This window comes from Ptychodera flava, chromosome 9 (genome assembly GCF_041260155.1).
Source record: "Ptychodera flava strain L36383 chromosome 9, AS_Pfla_20210202, whole genome shotgun sequence".
In the NCBI taxonomy this organism is placed as follows: Eukaryota; Metazoa; Hemichordata; class Enteropneusta; family Ptychoderidae; genus Ptychodera; species Ptychodera flava.
In genome coordinates this window covers 30,197,919-30,212,448 of record NC_091936.1, presented here as the reverse complement: position 1 = coordinate 30,212,448, position 14,530 = coordinate 30,197,919, and the positions used below count along the sequence as shown (strand labels likewise).

Below are 14,530 nucleotides of genomic sequence, written 5' to 3'. Positions count from 1 at the left end.
AGTCAAAACAACACCACCAGATACACACAAACAGTGTTTGGAAATGGTGTGTACTGGACAGTCAGAGGGATGTGTGATGTTGTTTGTACCTCCGTTCCAGACCATGTTTCAACATTTGCAGAGTTGATTTTATATTTGTGGTCGACTGATATCACTGCCTAAACGATAATTACACCTGACAGAGTTGACAACTCCTCAATTTACACGGTTAGTCTACTTCTCGTAATGCCAACGGTTCAACAAAAACCACTCTAAACAGACCCGTTTATCATCATGCAAAGAGTGGCTGGTAGATTTTGTCTGTGCTGATACAAAAAAAGTTATGTAGTGTAAGATTCATCAGTATGCCATCATGCAAATATTTCAAACCTATGAGTACCTCGGTTATGGTCTATTGTGATGTTTATTATTAGCATAGACCTGACAAAATCTACTGGCCGGACAGTGTTTCTCATACGCTATTGTCAACGTGAAAGAGGAGACAAAATTATCAGTTCTTTGACTTATTTCATCTCCTCATCATAATCAAAACGCAAGCTATACAGCATTCTAATAGAAGCAAAAAAGATTTGGTGTAGATTTTTTTGGTTTATTCGATTTCATTAAGGTAGAACGCACCTCGGGGACAGACATTCGGACTCTCAAACTTTTACAGTTCTCTTCTGATATACCACATGTGGGGGTTCATTTTAAAGCTCTTGGTGAAAGAAAACTTTTTACCGGCTTAGTTTTTTGAAATTCGAAAATTTTTATTTTTCGCCATAGAGTTAACACAGGGATGGCGGCCATTTTGAATTTCTAATATCAGTAAATCTTGGGTTATTTGTTTCTCTACTACCAAAATTTGCACGGTGACCCCCTATTTTTATTCTTGAATTTGAAAGAGAATGATTGAAAGATTATTTGAGGAAAGTTAGAGCAAAAGTTTAAGTCTTTCACTTTCGAGGTGCATATTACCTTAAACCTGTTTTCGAAAACTCTGTAATGAACTACCCTTTACAATATTTTTGTGCAAAATAAATTCATCAAAATAAATCAAGCATTTTGATTATCAAATGAGTGCTTCATAATGATGACAAAGCAAGTGATTGTTTTTACCGTGTACACCCACAACATGAATCTTTTTTGTCAACTCGCATTTAAAGCACAATTTCGACCCCCTGTTGTGGCTTGATTGTGTTGAGAGTATGAAATATTATGTTAATGCATTGAAAATGCGCAAACAGTCTCTCCTTCTTGCTTATTAACTTCCATAAATTGAATACACAATAAATCAAGTTATATGCTTCCTCTGTTTTCATGCACAGCTCACGATTTTGAAATCACTCGCATCACGTATTCACCGCATGTGCTGTAGGGGGGCATTATTCTTCTAATGGCTCATCAAGTAACTAATGTACTTGCATTCTCACCAGCAAAACACCAAGAAAATGAAGTTGTTTCCCCAGATGGGCAGTAAATTAAAAAAAATTCTTATAATGGGAAGTTGTTTTGTTTGGCATGAAACTATTAATGAAGCATTTCCAATCTTCATTGGTTAATAAAGAATGAAAATCGTATATTATACTCTGTTTTATTATTTTTCACAGTGTGTCCCGCCGGGCTGCTACGACAAAACGGAAATAACATCAGAAGCCCGAGTACAAATCACAAGTGTGCCATATAAAATACCACCGGATGGTTATCCCGAAGCAGATGCTGAGGTAAGGCAACAATCCAGAATTACTTTTGACTCTTCCTACAGCTAAAACATGTAGGGGTTTTGTTCAAAGCCAGTCAGTTTTGTTGATATGATTAAGGTTTCCCCAGTCAATTTCTAGACTTACCGCTTTTTATCAAAGCAGTCTTTTAAGGTAGAACGCACCTCGGGGACAGACGTTCGGACTCTCAAACTTTTACAATTCTCTTCTGATATACCACATGTGGGGGTTCATTTTAAAGCTCTTGGTGAAAGAAAACTTTTCACCGGCTTATCTTTTCGAAATTCGAAAATTTTTATTTTTCTCCATAGAGTTAACACAGGGATGGCGGCCATTTTGAATTTCTAATATCTGTAAATCTTGGGTAATTTGTTTCTCTAGTACCAAAATTTGCACGGTGACCCCCTATTTTTATTCTTGATTTTGAAAGAGAATGATTAAAAGATTCCTTGAGGAAAGTTAGAGCAAAAGTTTAAGTCTTTTACTTTCGAGGTGCATATTACCTTAAAGGGATAGTAGAAATGTGCCTGTTTCTTTTTCCTTCCGATTAAATCATTTGTGAATGCTGCTTTCCCACCATTAAACCACAAGAAACAATTATACCTTAGTTACCTATACACTCGGTTGGGATAGATTGTAGATAGATTTTTCTGTATGTACCCTTTTTATTTGCTCACGTGTTGACACACGTGGGCATATGTCGCAGCGATGTCTGTCTGTCTGTCTGTCTGTCTGTCTGTCTGTCTGTCTGTCTGTCTGTCTGTCTGTCTGTGTACTCAATATCTCAAAAACGGCTCATCAGATCAGAATCAAATCTGGTACATAGATTTAGTTTGCAAATGGCAAGAACTGATTAGTTTTTGGTGGGTGTGGCTTGCTTGCTTTTTGCTCATTTGCATAATTAATGATTTTAGAAAAAACTGATATATATTGACAACGACAGCACACAATTTGATGAGATTCGCTACAAATGTTGATCACACCAAGATATATCAGCTTTGAAAGATATTAAGGGGTGACGTGAAAGATAATTACTAATTTGCATGTTTAATGAAATTTCCTAATTAGGAGTATATATCTGAATTTACTCGATCAAAATTGACGAAACTTGGTATGCATATTGAAGATACTATGATTTAACCTTATTGAAAGTCATTAAGCATTTTTACTTCATGCAAATCCTAATTTGCATATTTATGAATTTTTGAAATTAAGGGTATCTATTTGAAGTTACATGACCAAAATTGATGAAACTTGCCATGTACATTAAAGATATTATGATAGAACATTATTAAATGTCATTCAGCATTTTACATCAGCCAATTCCTAATTTGCATATTTTATGAACTTTCCTAATTAGGGGTATTTATTTGAATTAATGAGACCAAAGTTGATGAAACTGGCTATGTACATTAAAGATACTATGATAGAACATTATTGAAAATCATTAAGCATTTGAACTTTAGCCAATTCCTTATTTGCATATTTAATGAACTTTCATAATCAGGGATATTTATCTGTATTGATTGGACCAAAGTTGACAAAACTTGCTCTGTACATTAAAGATACTATGATACGACATTATTGAAAGTCATTAAGCATTTTTACTTCATCCAGCTCCTAATTTGCATATTTAATGAATTTTTGAAATTAGGGATATATATTTGAATTTACATGACCAAAATTGATGAAACTTGCTATGTACACTAAAGATACTATTATGTAGGCTAACATTATTGAAAGGCATTGAGCATTTTTGCTTCAGCCAATTCCTATGTGTGTATTTAATTAACGTTCTAATTAGGGATATATTCTTGGATTAATTTGATCAAAGTTGGCATAACATGCTATGACATTGATGATTATACCAGGTTATACCAATATTGGAAGTCATTTCGCACTTAAGTTTTCATGTCAGCTAATTAATAGTTTGCATATCTAATGAGCTTTCAAAGTTTGGAATATATAGTTTTTAAGGACTTGACCAAAGGCAATTACACTTGCTATATAAGTGGTGATACAATTATTGCAGTCAAAGAAATTAATTATTTTTATTTCAGTTAATTACATATTTTAATACTTAATGACCTATAGAGTTAATCTGTGGTGAATATTGTTTATTATGTTGATCATAATACTTTCAATGAAGTTGCAAACATGTGGCAAATGTTCAAATTTATACTAACTGCAATATATAATGAAACACGTGAGCATTTACAGTTCATATCTGGTTACATTTTTCCCTGTGTGAAAGTAAGCATATACAGTTATTTTCAACAGACAGATTTGACTCTCCTTTCCCTTATTGCCATATTGCGGGTCAAATATCTCGTTGAAAACACCAAGCTTGTACCATTCATGTTCCGGTACACCATGATGGGAATGTCAGACGTAGGCTACTCTTGTTGTCTGTTCATACCATAATTAAACCACAAGCTGAGGTAAATCACATCAAGATAATACGCCAAATTTATCATGGTTAATACAGTTAGGTAAAAATCTTTCAACCTGAAAGTAGAGCCATGGTATTTCAAATCCTAAAAGTCATGATTATAATGTCAAGAGATTTCTGAGAGACGCCCATCAACATGTCATGACTATTTAAGGTGAGGTACATTTTAATATTAGCCATATGCCATCATCTGGCACCATTGAGCCGTGAAAGTTATTCATGATGAAGTCTAACCTGACAATTTACTGCCACAGTGAATGAAATGGGATTGAGTTAAATGTTGTAATCTTCTTCAAACATCGAATTCCTTTCATCCACATTTGTGTGTGGCTGTTAATGGTATTTTCCACTCTAATACTTGTCTGTATTGTCGGTAACCCATTCACTGCACTTTTCGTGATCCATCTGCACTGTTGTTGAACTGGGAGGTTAAACCATGTTGGGGATGATTGAGGGGTGGAAGGGTAAGATATTAGCTTTATATCTCAGAGTTCAGGTTCGACAAACATCAAAATGATATTAGAGGGATGATTTTTTTATATTACAGTTTCATTTTCACATGGAAAGGTTTTTTATTGTGTACAACTAACTGGCAACAATTTCCAGAAGAACATCTTCACATACGGAGCGTATCAGTCACAAGATGCTCAAACATTCTTTTCAAGGCAATATCAGATTTTATGTGTCTTAAATACAGAAATACTTGAAATGGGATATTCAGTAAATTTGAGGTTCTCTAAAATGTCTTCAGTTCATCCTGCCCAGATGGTGGTGTGCTCACATCAACAACAAAAGCTGAGCTCATACCTCAAAAAAAAGCACAATCTTGTCTTGAAATCTCAGTGACTGCAAAACCAGGGGTCTTAATGCAAAAAATAGTTGCCTGTATTACTGGTAGCCAATCATTGGAAGCATATGGTCAGAACTGTGTAATTTTATTGCTGTTCATTAAGGTAGAGCGCACCTCGGGGACAGACGTTCAGACATTCAAATTTCTACAATTCTTTTTTGATCTACCACTTGTGAGGACTCATTTTAAAGCTCTTGGAGCAAGAAAAACTTTCACCGTCTTAATTTTTCAAAATGCCCAAATTTAATTTTTCCCCATAGAGTTGACACTGGGATGTTGGCCATTTTTAATTTGAAATATCGCAACATTTTGGTGTAATTTTTCTCCAGTTCCAAACTTTGCACCGTGACCCCCAATTTATATTGTTGATGTGATAAGAGAATGGTTGAAAGTTTCATTTAGGAAATTTTGAGCAAAAGTTTAAATCTTTCACTTTTGAGGCGCATACCATTGTAAGTAAACATGGCTGACTTGCAAATTTGCAGTGACCAAGTAACTTCAAAGTCTGTTCTTCTGTTGCTTCAGGTTACCACAATTGCCAACACAGAGAAACCTCAGCCAAGAACACTACCAGTTCCACTATGGGTGCTTGCAGTGTCAGTGGCTTCAGGACTTCTTCTACTGATACTGATGATCATAGGCCTTTGGAAGGTGAGTGTCGATACGCCTTCACCCATGCATTTCTGTTGATTTACCATCAAAGTTTTTAGACTGTAGGCTGCCTTCTTTTATAGCGACTTTTTATATAAAGGCAATGTGCAGTCTAACTTACAATATTGCTTAACACTTTTAGTCAATTATAAGTATTTTCAGAAAATTTCTGCATGTCAGCCCCATACTAGAACTTGCAAAGTGTAATATTTTTTTGAAGGGAGCTTTCTTGTGTCCATAACATTCAGTCTGGCATTTGCACATGTTGATTGTAGGATCACAAGAAAAATTGGACCTAATCTTGACCCAAATTCTTAGATTTATTAATTCCATTTGTTTTCCTCGATTCATTACCAGGCTGGTTTCTTCAAGAGGAAAAGAGTGGAAGATAAATACATTAAAGCCCAGAATGACATCAACGACTGCATGTCAACGTTTTCTGGTTCTCCTGCCTTCGCCAGCCTCAGCACAGCAGATTCTGAAATCAAAAGTTCAAGAAGCAATAGCTATTACTGAGGGTCTTCGTGCCTGTCCTTGATAGAAATTTTGCGTTCCTTCTGCTGCAAAATCTGTATTTACGTTTTTAGTGCTGTCCTTTTTGGAGTTGTTTAGCCAGATTCTGTAGCTTCTTATACATTTACTGTTGGAAAAAGTGGGTTTTAAGAGTGGTTGAATGATTGGTCAGTTTTTTTAGCAGAGTGCATCCCTCTGTGTCATTCCTGTCCTCCCTTTGCACAAAGTGGAATCGGCCAAGAGGTTAAGTACACTGAGCATAAAGAAATTTTCAAAAGCAGGGCAATGGGAAGAAATTTTGAAAAAGTAGACAAATTTTAATGCATGGATATTTTGTTCATCGGAGTATCCAGGGTACATGAATTTCCTAAATGGTGCAATATTTCCTTCAAGTATAATAATAAAATTCATAGATCTAGGAAATTAGACAAAAGATTAATATGGATGTAGATTTCTCAGCATGTATTCACAAATATAGCAACATAGAAACATAGTCCTAGAACGATATCATGTTTAAAGAAAGTAGCAATCTAATGCGGCCCGACAGTTTTTCTCAATTTCCTATCAATCCCTTCTAAAGGCACATATCCGCTATTTCCTCTTTTAACCCTTTCACCGCCAAGTTTTGGTACAGCTCTGTTCTATTCTTTTGTGAAGAGTTGGACCTGTCGACTTGGAAATAGGGGTGAAGGGGTTATGTCTTTGCTTGGTGCTTCTATGCAATCTGATGTTCAAATTGACAATCACATCCCATCCTTGCTTAATGTTATACCTACTGTAATAATGATAGTCTAAGTGTAAAACACAGTATCTTAGCATGGATTGGTGATATATATATATATATATATATATATATATATATATATATATATATATATATATATATGAAAGACACTTCCCTATCTTTTCATAAAATGATTTGACCAATAACAAAGTATGTCGTTTGATCATTCCATTGTATGGAAGTTTAGGTAAGATTTTAGACTTTTTTAGAATTGTTATTTCCCCATTGCAGCTATCAATATTTGTGAAAATTTTCAACGTCTGAAGCATGTGTGTTATAATATGTTTATTACCAAGGTTTTGGTGTTAATGTTTTTTGAAATGTATGGTTTTTAAACATATATACAAGCATATATAGTAACATATTTTCCTACTCGTCTTCTCCGAACTGAATCTTAATGTACATAAAAGGGGACAGTGTGTAAAATGTATATACAGTGTATCATTGGTGTTGTGGCATGTGAGAAAGGGTTTCTGGGAAGACTTTGTGGTGATGTAGAGTTTTATTGGTGCCACGTAGATAACTTAGTGCAAAGAAACTATATACCATTCTGTCAATCTCAACACTCTGATTGTAGAGCGCTGTGATAATTCTAACTCAGCAGGAGAGTGTCTGAGTCGTTGACTGCGTGCCCCCACCAATCTCCACTGCAGGTAGATTTGAATATTCCCTTCTTAGTCTTTCTTTCAGTCCTGTACATGCCCAGTTTGCTCAATAAACATGATGGACATCTCAGATTTTGAAAGAAGCTGTCCAGCGAGAGATAGCACTTTCCATAGACCAGTAAAAAAGTAGTTCTTTATCTGCCATAACTTTGACAATCGCGTGGGCAAAGCTGACAGTCATAGGGGTAGCCATCTTGAATTGTCGTAACCTAGAGTAAGGTCAATGTTTTGCAAATTTTCACAGAGTCAAGGATCGATTTTGAAACTTTAACTGGTGGATTTTAGTATTTATCATATTTTTTGGCTAGAAATATCAAATATAAAAAAGACTGAAAATGTATGGAAAATGTGCAACACCCAAAAAGTGGGTGTAAAATGTCACCTGCAGCAGAGATTGGTGTGGCTATTGGTCAGACTCCCTAGCTAGGTTATAATTGTCCACGCTGTACTATAATCTCTGTGTTGAGGTTGCCATTTAGTGGCAAATCACAATATACTAATATTTACTGCCAAAAGGGTCAATTTTGTCATTTTGGGGTTTCCTTTTGTAATAGTAGGGTTTTGTCTCATTAGAAAAGAAAACTGGCAAGGAGTGCGTACTCCAGTTGGCTTGTAACTGCTAGAAAGTTATCATATCAAGTATACCAAAGACATATAAAAATTGGTGCACATTTTAAAGGTGAGGTACTTAAAAAATTAACCAAAAAAATTGTTTTGCTCATACCCAGTAAGTTGTATCATAACCTGATATTTATTAAGAGTACAGCACTGTTCAGTGTCACATTTCATGGCCTCTTGTTTCCTTGGATACTGTTGTGACCAATCAGCAAGTAGATTAATTTTGAATTTATTTATGAACTGTTTTGCAGGGGGATGGGGAATAGCAAAATTTTAAAAGAAATATAAATGTGAAAGCCTTATGAAAAAGGAAAACTTTAGCAAGTATCAGAAATAATTTGGCGGAATTTTGAATTCAGTGTTTTATGTATTAGACCAAAGATATCTTTTTCAGTCACATTGGTAAAGTTTACAAATTCATACCCAAGACTTATTCACCAGTATATCAGCAAATTATGATATGAATCTATTATTTGCCGTTTGATTAGATTAATATGCAGAAAAAGTGGATTCGCAACAGTAAAGAATGACCTAATCTTAAATACTACTGCCCTCAGAGATGGGAGTCAATTTTACAGGTGAAACTTGATTTTTAACTAATCTATGATCTTACTGTATAGCCGGCTTTGAAATGCCTGTACAGCTATATGATACTTTAACCGTCGGCATTTAAAGAGTAGTAAAAATTCCAAGACATAAGTGTATTTACTCAATCAAGCCAGACAAAGGATAAAAGTCCAAAGCATTCAATACAACAGGAAAGAAATCAAGAACACGAATTTAGCCCCGAGAATTAGCTTTCAAGTCATATTTCAGTCACAAGAAACACACATAAAGTAATCAAGCCAGCATTTTCTGTGGTTAACAGAACTCAAATGTGTTTCTGATTGCGGAAAACTGGCAGATAATGGGTGATTTTTTCTGTTGAAGGTTATGCCTAATACGCATATAGAGTCTCTGAAATGTGTGGTTCCTGTTTTGGCAATGCCGCTGAAAGCGCAGATTGCTATTTGATTCACGAGGCTTGTTGAATGTCAAGAAATCAATCAGGGAGTCCATTTCAGTTGTTCCAACCTGACAACAGTCACAACAGGTGGTAGATGTCTAAATGATCATGTTAGTGCTGATAGCTTTTTCTGAGTTCTGCACTCTATTTTTTCCCCCACAGATCTTGACTTGTGCAAATGTTATACACGGTGCTTGTACTGATCAGTTTTAAAACCCATGCCGTACACATATCATTAGGTGCAACCCATTTCTCATCCAGAAGATCTCAGTAGCAAAGTTTAAATGTTATATTCCTATTCTATATAAAACATATTCTCACATTTTAAGGAGGAAACCGTAGCTTTCCTTTCTCCTGAGACAGGCAAATCAAATTTATTTTTTGTTCCACTGAGAGCTTTATCAGGATAAGGACAACCTTGTATAAAATTGCCAAATCCTTTCCCTGAGTGAGAAAACTTAGTTTGTTGTTTAATGTTATTATGCCCAAGGGACAATGATGACAGCCTGTCTGTCTTTGCTGTCAGTAATTGCTATTCAAATTGTTTTGTTTTTGATCAAGACTTAGAGTTGGTGTAAATTTCAATGCTCTTCTGTCTGTATTTATACAATCATCTTACAGTAACTGAACACATTACTATGTTAAATAAGTTATCTTAGAGATATACAGAAACATAAACAGCTTGCATATTTTGACAGTTGTAGTTTTCCCTACAGTGGACAATCCAAGTGCTGAACTTAAAAAAATCAGCCGTTTTTAAAGCAGAGAATCGCATTGCTGTTTTTTTAAAACTGCAGTAATTTTGTACTCTGTCTGAAAGAACCAAGTAAAGTTCTCAGTTGTATAATTTAGATTATGGCGATTCTCTCAGTGTTTGTGATACAGAATGGACAGGACAGGGGAATTTGCCACATCAAGTTTTATAGCTGTGTGCAATTCTGTCCCTTGATGAAATGCCGCATTTTCCATTTCAAAGTCGCCCCATGTGGCAGTTTATTGGTGCTAAACATAACACAACCAATCTCATGTAGCTCTCTGGATCCCAATAAAACTTATTTGATGTGTGAGAGAGAGAGTGGGGCGCTGTATATCTTGTCTGAAGTCTATTATTGCAGTGCCAGTATATCTTCTAGTACTTTATGACCAGCAGTCTTTAGACTGTCCACTCATTGGTTAAGAATGTAACCAATCACGTGATCACATGTTTGTCATGTGATGAAATAGTCAGCTGTAGTGTTTAGTGTGAAGCAAGCTCTCCATAGGGATGTCCATAAAATATTACTGGGTGGGTCAGAAATAATCCAACAGATAAGCTGGGTCAGATTTCCCCAGAAATGAATAAAAATAAAGTTATTTTTCCAGGAATGCATAAAAATGATCAAATTTGTTTTCTAATATTTCCCAGGCAGGTGGGTGTGATTAGAGATTACATTCTGCATGGTCTACCCAGTGTGTCTGTTAGTTTAATAAACAACAACAACAGTCCAACTGTTCCACACAGGTTGGGCAAGCATTGTATGTTATACCAAGAGAGCAAATTGTTCTCCATTTGAATATTCTGTATCGCTGTTTGTGAAACATTCATTTATTGATGCATTTTATAATCGATTACCGCGACTCATCAACGATGAGAGGTCCAGACAACTTGCACAATTATTTGATTTGCCAAAACTTTTCATCCAAGTTTTGTAATACTCTATTATTTTTCACTGCTGGAAGTTACACAACTTTGCCAAGTCTGATGTTTTGAAAGTGTTTTTCACACCTTGCTTTTGAAAGAGAATTTTAAAGGCATTTTGGAGACCAAAATGTCTGCTTACCTTTATATCTCAATAGACTTGACTTTGAGTTTTCAAGAACCAGTATCCCAGACCTTTTGCAATGCAAGAAAAGTGATTTCAAAGCAAACTAGGTACTAGGGAAAACGAGAGGCTTCATTTTTTCAGTTGTAGTTCTAGTGATGTCTTTCAAAACTCTGAGAAAGATTACACACTGTGTATTCAACCCGCAATAGACAAAATAGAAGCACACAATTGTATGTCTTCATAACAATTTCTGTAAACACTGCATGTGATCTTTGTCGCACGAGGAAATATTCCGCCTTATTTAAGTAAGAGCATACCTGATACTAACCATGTGATAAGTTGTTGTCGTCACTGCTGCGAGTTACTAGGTGCCTTTGAACGTGATAAAACAGTTTTTTGCTCATTTGTTTCGTTTTCCACTTGATATTTTCACGTTGTCCAATCTGATTATTTGAATTGTCACAATTTTTTGTCATATTTATAAAATGATCTTTTATAGATAAAAAATGATAATTTTGAAATTATGTCTGTAAGTATGTCTATAGTGCTAGAGACCAGAATTGACTCGAGCAATGAGTTTTGTTAACAATAATTCGAGATGGAAATCTTGTTTGGTGTTTCTAACATTCCTATAAAAAAAGAAGAAGAAAAACTGCAAGTATGTCTACATGAGTGTCAGTTTTGTAAACATGTCATTTTTTGTAATATGTTTTACAACATTTATGTGGTCTGACTTGGAAACATATCAAGATGTAATAAAAAGTGTTTTAATAATGATTTGTGTTGTCGGGTGGTTGATTGACACAGTCACAGCTCCAGTAGTTTTGATGTTGCTCTACTCGTGCTATGCGATACTCATAAACTGGGGACGTCTGCTGTCATTTTTAAAGTTAATGCAAATGATACGACGGGGTTTGTATGGCATGAGAGATATGTTTCCAAAATTAGTATTTATAACATGAAATTTTGTTGATCGTCAAGGATGTAAAATTACGGCACAGATTCGTAATCGGCATGCATTTGCAACATGGCGAAGACGCAAGGCTATATGTAGTGTATCTGAATTTAAAAAAAAGATCTGACGATTGATCCATCCGTAAGTTCAATCAACATAAAACATCATTGTCATAAACATCCAATTGTAGAGTGAATATAGCTCGTAATGGGACAAAGAAAGGACTTACACCCAATTTTACCGTTTAGGGCAGTAAATTTGGATTTCGTTTCTTTATTTCGAGTGCAAAGAGACTGTAGTACATATTTGACTGAGGAAGCAACAGTAAGACTTTAGTGTTGAGACCAGAAAACATTTCAGGAAAATCTGTCTTTCACAGCTCCCTCAGCAGTATCTTCTGATTTTTTCCCACGATTTCTGTTCTACCTGTAAAATGCAGTAAGCATATCATGTTGTACGTCAAATATTATGTTTGAATGTCTATTATTAGTGTAGGAAATAGAACGAGTTGGAGTGGTTTTGGAAAGGAAACTTCATACTTTTGATTAAAACGTGTAAACTTCACGAGGCCGTAGGCCGAGTGATGTTTACAGCTTCTGACCAAAAGAGTGAGGTTTACACTGTAAAACCCCAACAACAAGTGCTGTTTCTGACTTATACCACGAAAATTATAAATTTCAATATCAAACATACCTTACTTATTCCAGTAAATGGCAACACGGTAAACGACCATAAGTACTAATTCACATATGAATCGGTGATGGCAAGAGAAGAAAACATCTGAAATATGGGGAATATCTTTATTCGCATTGATCATTTGAAAAACCCCACCTGGTTGTATTAATTATCTATACATGGGGACTGTTCTCCATTTCGTTTGAGTCGAAGCTCTCGTTAAGGATGGACGTGTTGTACTTCTTTGAAATTTCGGAAAGTGAGTATAATAGTTCTGGTGAAGTTGATGGGTATGTTTCCAAATTTAACAACAAATAAACGAAAGATTTGTTCAAGGGCGAAGAAGAGAAATATTTACACTCGTTCCTGCTCTTACTGTAGATATTGAGACAACTCAGTCATGTTTTCGGTTGCACGGTTTTCAAAGTGGAAGCGGTAGTTTCAAAAGATGATAATTAATTTACATGCTGCGATATTTTGATTTAGGTACTATATTAGAGAATGTTTTAAAATTATGACCAAAGACATGTGAATCTTTATATTTGCATAAAAATGTTTGTATCTGTGCTTCTACGCACAGTTATTATCGTGATTCATTACGTATTCATATACAGAGTAGTACGCCGCCACACTTTTATTCTTATTTAAATGAGTAAAACCAACACTTCTTTGGATATACTAGTGATTTCTATCGATAAAGGTGTTAGGTTTACTATTTAACATATGATTACAAATGTTACGGCTTACTAATTTACATAAGAACAATAGGACTGCAATGGATAAAAAAATGAAACGAACGGCAAGAACAAAGGTTCACGTGGCCAAGTGTATACAGATAAGTACACCGCCACACTTTTATTTGTACTTACATAAGTAAAATCAACACTTTTGATATACTATGATTTCTGTTGAGAAAAGTGTTTGATTTACTACTTAACATATGATTATACATATTACGGCTTACTAATTTGCATTAGAACATTTTACAAAGTAAACGAACGGCAAGAACAAAGGGGCACGAGGCCAAGAGTGGTATAAAACGTGTATAAACAACATGCGTGTGGTATACAGGTATGCAATATCCGATCACAGTCATGTGGAGCGACCATGATCCAATATTATTGTTGATGACTTTGACTTGCTTCAAGTCGGTGGGCATATAAGTATCAAAACATATAATAAATTGAAGGACTAAACATCAGCATACCGACACGCTAATGGTAGGCTGTTGCGCAGATCGTGGGGTGAATGCCTTGGCCCACAACTCAGCTGCAAAGAAAAGCCAGGAGACTGGGACCAGTCTATTGACTACTGTATTGAGAAGAATTGGGCTAATGTGCGGCATTTCGAAAGCTGTTATCAAATTGAATAATACAATATATTTGAATAATACAAATAGACTCCCTAAGTTGATGTGAATAGTAACAATCGACCAATCAGATATAACTTGCAACTATTCCTCACCAAATAAGGAATACAAATCAGGGGTCACTGTGCAACTTTTGGTCCTAGAGAAACGAATTAGCTGACATTTAGGATATTTGAAATTCAAAATGACCACCATTCCTGTGTTAACACTATGGGGAAAATACGATTTTCGACTTCCGAAAATCTAAGATCATGGTAAAAGTTTTCTTACTCATAGAGCTTTAAAATGATTCAGAACAGTATTGAAATAAATGCAGTGTCCGATCGTATGTCCCCTGATAGTATCAAACTAACCTCGCATTTTAGCCTGGCACACCGCATTCCGTATCTTCTTTTTCAAATACGTACGTATGGTCTCTGTACTGATCTTTCAATTCACATTTTATTCATGGATATAAGCGACCGCAGTGGTTGATATTCTTTGGGGG

At 35.4% G+C, this 14,530-nt stretch overlaps 1 protein-coding gene across 1 annotated transcript in view; it reads left to right on the top strand.

Annotated features, from left to right (window-relative positions):
- The window catches only part of LOC139140623 (integrin alpha-8-like), a 105,396-nt gene extending 94,232 nt beyond the window's left edge, over window positions 1-11,164 (top strand). Inside the window, exons 28-30 of the mRNA XM_070709985.1 lie at window positions 1,590-1,703; window positions 5,528-5,653; window positions 6,011-11,164. Coding sequence (XP_070566086.1) covers window positions 1,590-1,703; window positions 5,528-5,653; window positions 6,011-6,169 — 399 coding nt within the window. The 3' untranslated portion in view covers window positions 6,170-11,164. The remainder of the gene's footprint in view (window positions 1-1,589; window positions 1,704-5,527; window positions 5,654-6,010) is intronic.
- Window positions 11,165-14,530: the final 3,366 nt, after the last annotated feature.